Source organism: Primulina huaijiensis, chromosome 13, assembly GCF_012295235.1.
Source record: "Primulina huaijiensis isolate GDHJ02 chromosome 13, ASM1229523v2, whole genome shotgun sequence".
Lineage (NCBI taxonomy): Eukaryota > Viridiplantae > Streptophyta > Magnoliopsida > Lamiales > Gesneriaceae > Primulina > Primulina huaijiensis.
Window position 1 is genome coordinate 15999428 of NC_133318.1, and position 10345 is coordinate 16009772.

Genomic DNA, 10345 nt, shown 5'->3' on the forward strand with positions numbered 1-10345 from the left:
CAGTGGGAGCAGTTAGTCGGTATATGGCGAATCCTGGACGAGAGCATTGGAGCACTGTCAAGAGGATCCTTAGATACATTAAGGGTACCTCGAATGCTGCATTATGTTATGGAGGATCGGATTTTACACTCAGGGGCTATGTCGATTCAGATTATGCAGGTGATCCTGATAAGAGGAAATCTACTACTGGTTATGTGTTTATACTTGCAGGAGGAGCAGTAAGCTGGGTTTCAAAACTGCAGACAGTTGTGGCGTTATTTACAACAGAGGCAGAATACATGGCAGCTACTCAAGGTTGCAAGGAGACAATATGGATTAAAAGGTTATTGGAGGAGATCGAGCACAAACAAGAGAATGTTCCTTTGTTTTGTGATAGTCAGAGTGCCTTGCACATTGCAAGGAATCCAGCCTTTCATTCCAGGACGAAACATATTGGAGTACAATTTCACTTTGTACGGGAAGTAGTAGAAGAAGGAAGCGTGGATATGCAGAAGATCCATACGAATGATAACATAGCTGATTTTCTTACCAAGCCAGTGAACAAGTTTGAGTGGTGTAGATACTCAAGTGGTCTAGCAGAAATGTAAGCAGCAGGGTAATAATGGCAAGATTGAAAGGATGTGTGGAGATGTGTTTGATTCTCAATCAAATCTCCAAGTAGGAGAAATGTCAGCAAGAGTTTTTCAAAATGGGGCCAGTCAAAACGTGTATTAAATGTATGCAGAAGGAAATTTCCACTGGCGGAAATTTCGTGGAAATATGGAAGCGTCTTCACACTGACAGGAAGTTCTATAAATAGAGCTCATCCCTTCATTCTGAAATCATCCCTTCTTCGAGTTTTCTTTCATCTTATAACATTCTATAATATTTGTGAGGTGTTTGTTCTCCTGTATTAAGAGAGTGTGTGTTCTCTTTGGAAACACAGTGAGTGAGTTGTACACCGTAAAATATTATAGTAGAAATTCTTTTCATTTTGCCCGTGGTTTTTACCCTAATAATTTTTAGGGGTTTTCCACGTAAATCTCGGTGTCCAGTTTTATTCTTTATTTTCGGTTTTATTATCTCAAATTCCGCAAGTGGGACCATCATAAAATTTTGCTCACTCCTTTTTATAAATGAATATCCTAGAAAGGTAAATCGCCACCTGGAATATTACGAGCAAATTTAAAGTGGATTTTTACCAAATGGAATTATTTTTTACGCAGTTTCCTCTTACCACATTAAGAAAAAAAAGTAAAATAATAATAATAATAATAATAGAAGCTCATTTTCCCGCATTTTGTCAATGCCGGTGGGATTGATTTCGAAGAAGTACCAAAAGTCTATTTGAGCATATTTTCCATTATTTTTTCGTATCTCGTTTTTTTATTTTAAAAAAATTATTAATTATTAAATTAAATTTTCTTGTGGAATTTTTTGAGCGATAACCCTCGATCGGAGCCGTTTATTTGGTATAAGTTGACACTAGTTCTACAAACCACAATATATATGTGTGTGTGTGTGTGTGTGTGAAAATTTAAATATTTGTAAATCATATTCATTGATACGTTACCAAAATTGTTTGCAAATGTAATGAACCTAAGGAATTAGATATGTTGGACTATAATAATTGTTTTTGATTTATTTTATTTATATTTCGTTTATAATAGTTGATAGTTGAATTCGTCGTTTTTATTTGCAATTATTTTAATTAATAGTTTAGATTAATAATTCACATATCATCTTTTTTTTTATTTTGTCTAGCTTAAGTTAAGTAATAAAAATTCTAGTAATTAAATATTAGTCTCTGTGAGATCGATACTTGGACTCATAATCCATTTACTATAACTTGACCTAATCCACTTGCTAGATTTATTCCCAACCGAAATATTCGGTCAAATCCCCAAAAAAATATACTACTCATATCCGATCCGAATACAACTAGCTCATAATGGAATGCGGATTGGGATGTTATCTTTACCCAAGTTTTTTTTTTAAATAGATACGTTGGAGTATAATAATTGTCTTCGATTTATTTTATATATATATATATATAGTATATTTAATTTTTTTACACGGGTATAGAATGAAATACGAGTGAAAATCGAACATATGGATATCGTTCACCAATCACTACAAAACTAGTGTCAGTGTAAGACAAAGATTTGCCATACCATAGGCGTTAAACTCTGTTTACGTTGTCGCTTTTAAATGAGCCATCTGTCCCCAACTAATTAATATAAAAGTTCATTTATGTTCTTTTACACCCACCCCCAACAAAACATAATCATAGTCCAAATAAAATATCCAACAGTCCTTTCATTCAATAAAAATAAATTACCATCTATTACTTATGTTTTAAAACTTTATATCCTCATTTGGTAATTTATATTTATATATATATAAATAAGAAAATATATGCGGAAAACATTNAAAAAAAAAAAAAAAAAAAAAAAGGCTTACGTTTTATTCAAAATGGCTCCAAAGTTTTCACCGGTTTCACTTACACTGCTGCCTCTTATAATCATCTGTACTTCGATCATGTTTACGCTTGCTTCCGCCAATTTCTACAAAGATGTCGACGTGACATGGGGAGACGGCCGAGGGAAAATCGTTAACAATGGCGAGCTTCTGACTCTCACTTTGGACAAAACCTCGGGCTCTGGATTCCAGTCCAAGGACGAATACATGTTCGGAAAGATCGATACGCAGCTCAAACTTGTGCCCGGAAACTCTGCCGGAACCGTGACTGCTTATTTCGTAAGTATAATCCATGTCTTTTTTTATTATTATTATTTTTGTAAGAATATTTAATCGTACGACGTTACGAGTAAACTAATATAATGGGTCGTTTGCATCGATCTGTTTGCAGTTGTCTTCACAAGGGGCGACACATGATGAGATAGATTTCGAGTTCTTGGGGAATTTGAGTGGCGACCCTTATATTCTGCACACTAACGTGTACGTCCAGGGTAGAGGCAATAGAGAACAGCAGTTCTATCTTTGGTTCGATCCCACTGCTGATTTTCATACGTATTCCATCCTATGGAATCCCCAGTGAATCATGCAAGTCATTAATTTTTTCGTATTTTCATCGCTTCACTCATTTTATTTTTACTGATAATCATTCTTTTTCATGATCTCCAGATTCTCTGTAGATGGCACACCCATCAGAGAATTCAAGAATCAAGAATCGCGAGGAGTCCCCTACCCAAAAAATCAGCCGATGAGGATATACTCGAGCTTGTGGAATGCCGACGATTGGGCGACGAGAGGGGGACTGATCAAAACCGATTGGAGTAAGGCTCCATTCGTTGCTTCGTACCGGAATTACAAGGCTGATGCATGTATAAATTCGCCCTCCGGTGCATCGTCCTGCGCTTCTGGTACTGCCTCCAACGGCAAGAATTACACATGGTTAAACGAAGAGCTTGATGCCACTAGCCAACAGAGATTGAAATGGGTGCAGAAAAATTTCATGATATATAATTACTGCGCGGATTCAAAGCGATTCCCACAAGGTTTCCCCGCAGAATGCACAATATTAATGTAGTATATATGGTAGAATTTTTACAGAAATAATATTCTACCACACTAAATTTTTAGCAGATAATTTAAACTATTGATCATTTTACAAATTAACATTACATTCATGGCAAAAACTTGTGTGAGACGGTCTCACGGATCGAATTTGTGAGACGGATCAAATTTGTGAGACGGATCTCTTATTTGGGTCATCCATGAAAAATTATTACTTCTTATACTAATAATATTACATTTTATTGTGAATATGGGTAGGATTGACTCGTCTCACAAATTAAGATCTGTGAGACGGTCTCACATGAGACCCACTCTACATTCATTTGATCAACTTAACCGTTTTTAATTAAGAAATTTATTTTTTACGCTAATTTTTTTATTTTTTTTGACACATATATACGTTATTGACTTTTTAAAATTCTATAAAAGTATATTTTAAATATTACTAGATTTTTATAAAATATATAAAAATTTTAATTGAATATCTCTAAACTTTTAAAATTTACGAAAATCATTAAATCTTTTATATTAAATACACCATTTGGAATCTGCAAATTGAGGCGATTCAATTTTTATTTGGCTTTGGGGCCCGAAGTCCCAAAATATCAAAAAACATCATGCCATAACAAGGGCCCAATTAGGCCTATCTCAAAACTGAAGAAAACAAAATATTAATTACTTGAGTTTTGAGCGGGAAAATTTATAAAATAACTTCAATCAATTATTTAATTAAAAAAATGATATATTTATGTGTGTCATTTCTTCATAGTTAACCGATGTTAAAAAACAAAATATCCCGTGGTTTAGTTGGTCATCTACTACTCATCTCATCTCGTCTTTTATTCTTCTTACTCTACGTACATATGATAATATAATGTTAATATTAATATGAAATTTAGTTTGATGTACCCTAAATTTTTTTAAAAATATTATAAAGCATAAAGGCCTAAAGTAAATTTTTTTTTTGGTTATCACGTGACTTTTTATAAACAAAAAATACTCAAATAAGATTACAAAAATACTCCATCAGTATATTATAAAAACTTATTTTAGTAAATTTTTTAGCTCATTTGTAACAACCATATCTTAATAAAATAGTCTTTTTAATATTTATCCATATTTTTTTATTTTTTAAAATAGCATACCATCCCTAGTATAATAATTGAATAATGCTAAGAGTACAATAAATATATGTATAACAATATTTAAAACAATTATATCATGAGATTTTTCTATTATATTGTGAGATTTTACTATTATCTCATGAGATTTTGTATTGAATTTATCATGTGACTTTGATAAATAGAATTTTTTATTGAATTTTTTGTACTGTAAAAATTGTTATAAAAATTTTGTTGTATATGTGACATTAGTCTTTTTATAAAAAAAAATAATTTTTAACAATTTTAATTGTAATATAATATCTAGACATTTCACACGAGCACTATGTAGACCTAAAATGCATGCACATCGGTAATCATTTGCCAATGGACGCTAGTTTTTATAAAAATAAAAAATTGTTATCGGCTCGCAAAAAAATGTTGCAATTATGAACTTCAAATTGCAGGGGAATTGAGACAATTACAAGAAACGTCAATTAAAAACACTTTGGCTATATCAATTTATCCGGCGTTCATCGAAAAATTGCAGCTTAATCCAAAAAAACAAGAACTCGACAAGTAAATTAAATTAGACTAACATCATTCATCAATCTTTAAATCATTCACAATTGACTTTTATTATATGTTGTGTGTTTCTCTGTATGAATGCACGAGGATGGCTTTATCTCCATGAAGATTTCTCAACTCGGTTTGTGCAAGTTTATATCAAACATTTTTCGGATGAAATATGAACACAAGAATTCAGATATATATCTTCAAGAAGTAATCAAGAATGACAATGGGTTTTGCGTGGATTGTCTATTTAAGTGACTTACGTCCACGAGAAACTTCATTGATTTATAAACTTTGAGATACACAACAATATTGTACAAAAGAATTCACTATGTCTTGCTATGGTGTCCCAGACTTCGTCACGTAATCATACAATATGTGACGTCATATGCATACAAATTTTCTTTTCAACGACGTAATAATATAATGCATATACGACAAAATAGTGGAATCATCACACTATCTACATCAGTGTAGCAGAAACAGTCTAATAAATATACACATAACTCAAATACAACAATAAGCTATATTTTCTCTATCCACTATCAACTACAGCACTTCTTTGACTAGACACACCTAGTCTTTCACCTTTATCATGTTTCAGCACTAGTCTTGTAACATGTCTAACAAAAACAGTCTCCAAAATATGAGCACACACAACTCACATCATCGAAATACATAACAGGTATATTAACAACAACATAAAATATAACTGAAATCTCAACAGAAATACCCACTTTGTTGTTTCTGGACAATCAAACCATCAACAATCTTCAAAATAACACCAGTATAATATTTTCTTTTTCGTTAAAATCATACACTATTCAACAATCTTCAATTTCTGTATGATTTAACAATTTATCGGATTTATTTCATAAATCGACGAATTTCAAACATCATCAAAAATATAAAATTTATGCCTCATTTCGAATATCTTGTGTCAACGACTCCAGAACTGAAGTCAGTTCGTCGATTGGATAAACCAGTAACTCGCAAGATCGAAAAGAAAATTTAAATCTATATTATTTCGTTTCTATCCTCTCTGCCTCACCTCTCTGTTCAAAAGTCTTGTGTTGCGGTGAAATTTACACAGCCTCAATTTTTTTAAATATTATGTTATATTATATTAATAAAATAAAATAATATATAATATTTAACATTTTTAACAACGATATATCTGTTTGGACCACTCAAACGATCAAATTTTCCAAAACTCAAAACACAACACTTCTATATTTTTTTGTTTTCTACGTCATCTTCAAATTTCAAATCATTTGAACTTCTTATGTACAAGATATGTCATATTTCATTCTTTAAAATTCGTTAATTTTTTAGTAATATCACATTACTAAATCAACATATTGTGATATTTACTCCATGCGTTACACTTGCATTCTCTCAATTTCAAGAATAATAGCTCTCTTGAATTATATTTCTCTATTACATTGCTTTCAATCTCTCAGTCTCCTGTAGTAAGCAAATTCTTGTGTGTGTGTGTGTGTGTGTCTATACACCCTTTATGTCACTCTTTTATTTGTTCTTTGTGAGACGGTCTCACATATTTTTATTCGTGAGACAGATCAACTATGTTTATATTTACAATAAAAAGTAATATTTTTTCGTGGGTGACCCAAATAAAAGACTCGACTCACAAAATTGATCAATAAGACCGTTTGACAAGAGTTTTTCTGTTTATACTTTAGTTAATTACCAGAGTTACTCTGCTGCCCGTGTAATCGATTGTGATGTGGATTGGGTTTGTTCAACTGTTGATTCGACCAACATAACTGATTCTTGGTCATCTTAACTCAAGCTAACAAAAGTTGGCTCTAGTTTAGATTTAGTGACGCATAGGTTTGCATATGTGTATTGTTAGAATATATTATTATTAGCTTTCAGGGGTATATCAGTCATTTTAATATTTTTGTGTTTATCCTAGCTATATAAACTTAATTCTTTGTATTATTTATCATTTAGTTCACAATAATGCGACTTGAGTTTTCACTTACTCTCCGTTTCTTCATGGTATCAGAGCCTCTATCTCATGGATTTGTCAATTGTAGAGAAGAACTGTTAATCTCATCCACAGCTTTCATGGATCGAACTATCTCATGGATCTGTGTTCGTACAACTTGTGTGATCAGAGCATCACCATACATTTTTTCAGAGCCTCTATCACATGGATCTGTGTTCGTACAACTTTTCGTTCGTATAGTTTCTCTTTGGTAATCACGTACGATTTCTTCTCTGCATTGTGTTTTGTTTTATTTGTTCGTTTTTGTTTGGTTTTGGCATCATGGCTAGTCGTAAAGACGATTCTCTTCAGTCGATTAGTATTCAATTGGATGGAAAAAATTATTCGTATTGGGGTTATGTTATGAAAAATTTCTTGCGGGGAAATCGATGTGGGGCTATGTCACAGGTGTGCGAGACAAGCCTACAGACCAGACGAACCCTGATTATGCTGCGTCATTGGATGTTTGGGAGGCAAATAATTCGAAGATTATTACGTGGATTAATAATTTTGTTGCGCACTCAATAGGTACTCAATTGGAAAAATACGAGACTGCTAAGGAGGTTTGGGATCATCTGACAAACTTGTATACACAGTCTAATTTTGCCAAACAATATCAATTGGAGACAGATATTCGTGCTCTTCAGCAGAAATATATGAGAATCGAAGATTTTTATTCTGTCATGTTGGCACTCTGGGATCAATTGGCATTAACAGAATCTGCAGAATTGCGAGCATTCTCACCTTATATTGCTCGGAGAGAAGAACCGCCTTGGTACAGTTTTTGATGGCATTTCGGAATGATTTTGAGGGTCTGCGTGGGATGATTCTTCATCGCAACCCTCTTCCTTATGTTGACTCAGTTGCATGTGAATTGTTAACTGAAGAGATTCTTCTTAAGTCTCACGTTGACAAATGGACAATCTCAATTACACCACCATCTGTCTTTACAGCTCCTCAACGACCTCAAGCTAATCACCAAAACATGTCAAATACGAAAGTTTCTCAAGATGAGTGTGCTTTTTGTAAAGAGAATGGACACTGGAAAGCTCAATGCCCACTATTGTTGAGTAAAAGAAAAGCGCAGCCGCAACAGCAACAACAACAACAACGACCAAATAACACTCCATGGAAACCACAGCAGCAGTATCAGTCATCAGAACACTCCATGGAAACTTGGTAATCCATCAAACCAGTGGACATATCGACCACCTCAGTCTAGCAATTCAGTGGCTGGACCGTCTTTGGATCCGTATTTGTTTGAGCAGTTTCAACAATTCCTCGCTTTACAGCCTCATGCTATGTCAGCTTCTTCACATATAGGTTTGTCATCCTCTGGCACTTCAGGTATATCTTCGTCCATCTGGATCTTGGATTCTGGAGTATCTCATCATATGTCTCCTGATTTGTCTTCTTTTGCTTCTTTGTCTCACAAATCTTCCATTGAAATTGTGTCTGCTGATGGTACAACGATGCCATTATTAGGGGTTGGTTCTCTTGTTATGTGTTATCTATCTCTTCCTGATGTATACTATATTCCCAATCTTACACTTAATCTTGTTTCTGTCAGTCAATTATGTGAGTCTGGATACTCAGTCTACTTCTCTTCTTCAAATTGTAATGTGCAAGACCTGCGATCCCAGAGGCTGATTGGGACAGGCCGTAGACAGGGGGCCTTATGTTTTGGATTATCTCAGAGTACCAGATGTTGCAGCATCTAGTGTGGATCTCTCTTCTTTTCGCTTGAGTCAGTCGTCTTATGATTTTTATTTATGGCATAATTATCTAGGACAAGTTTCCACATCTCGTTTGCAATTTTTAGCGTCTACAAGAGCACTAGGAATCTTGAAAAGTCATGATATTTCTGATTGTAATGGTTTTAAATTTGCAAAATTTTCGGCTTTACCTTTTTATAAAAGTCTTTCTTTTTCTCATACTCCTTTTGATCTTGTTCATTCAGATGTGTGGGGACCATCTCCTGTTCCCATGAAAGGGGGGTCAAGATATTATGTTTCTTTTATTGATGATTGCACTCGTTATTGTTGGGTTTATCTGATGAAACATAGGTTTGATTATCTTGTTATTTTCAATGATTTTAAAGCTCTTGTGAAAAATTAACATTCAGCTGTCATCAAGTGCTTTCGTTGTGATTTGGGGGTGAATACACTTCTAATGACCCGAGACTCTTGCTCCTCCAAATCCCCCTACGATAACCCAATCATCTCCTGGCATTGCGGATAATCCTCCACTCCGTCAGTCCACTCGCGTTCGTAAGTCTATTCAACTACTTGATTTTGCTTACTCGTGTTATTCTAGCTCTTTCGCTTCATTTTTTGCCTCTGTTCATAGTCTCTATGAGCCTCTATCCTATAGCGAAGCTGTTGGTAATCCAATTTAGCAAAAGGCTATTGCTGAGGAACTGACTGCTCTTCATCAGACTCATACATGGGATTTGGTTATGTTGCCACCAGAAAAGCACACCATTGGCTCTCGTTGGATCTACAAGATAAAACCAAATCTGATGGATCTATTGAACGATACAAAGCCCGTCTTGTTGCTAAAAGTTACTCTCAGAAGCATGGCATGGATTACGAGAAAACATTTGTCCCCATTGCTAAAATGATGTCAGTTCGTCCTTCAAGTGAGGTTTACGTTATCTGCGGAAGTCAAAGGAAAGTTAATTTTTTTTAGGTGTTTTTTGATAAATTGAAAAGCAATAGTGGAATATTTCCATCTCAAGTTGTTTAATACTTAAATATCCTCGTTAAATGCCCAAAATGCCTTCAAAATGTTTCATTTATGTTAAGAAGATTCCAAGAACGCCATTCGAACATTTCATCGTTTTTTCTCTGGAAAATGTGCCAAGAGTTTTTCCCCGCCGAACGGGTCAAGAATCGGTCGGATCAATGAACCGGTTAAAACTGGTCCGGCCGATTTGCCACTTTAATAAATTTTATTTTTATAGAATTTGATTGTTTTCTTATATTTATTAAGTATTTCTAATAATTTAAATTTTAAATTTATTTATATATGATTATTTAGATTTTAAAATTTGTTAAAATATATTATTTTAATAATATTAGAGCGATTTATTTTTTGTTTAAAAAATATAGATATAATTATATTTGATTATATATAT

The 10345-nt window shown here is 33.7% G+C and overlaps 1 protein-coding gene across 1 annotated transcript; it reads left to right on the forward strand.

Annotated features, from left to right (window-relative positions):
• The first annotated feature begins 2424 nt into the window (after nucleotides 1-2424).
• LOC140991672 (xyloglucan endotransglucosylase/hydrolase protein 24-like) lies at nucleotides 2425-3545 on the forward strand. Its single transcript, XM_073461765.1, is given in 3 exon segments — nucleotides 2425-2739; nucleotides 2852-3045; nucleotides 3127-3545. Coding segments are annotated over 3 exon segments (885 nt in total). The 5' UTR covers nucleotides 2425-2454; the 3' UTR covers nucleotides 3533-3545.
• The last annotated feature ends 6800 nt before the right edge of the window (nucleotides 3546-10345 follow it).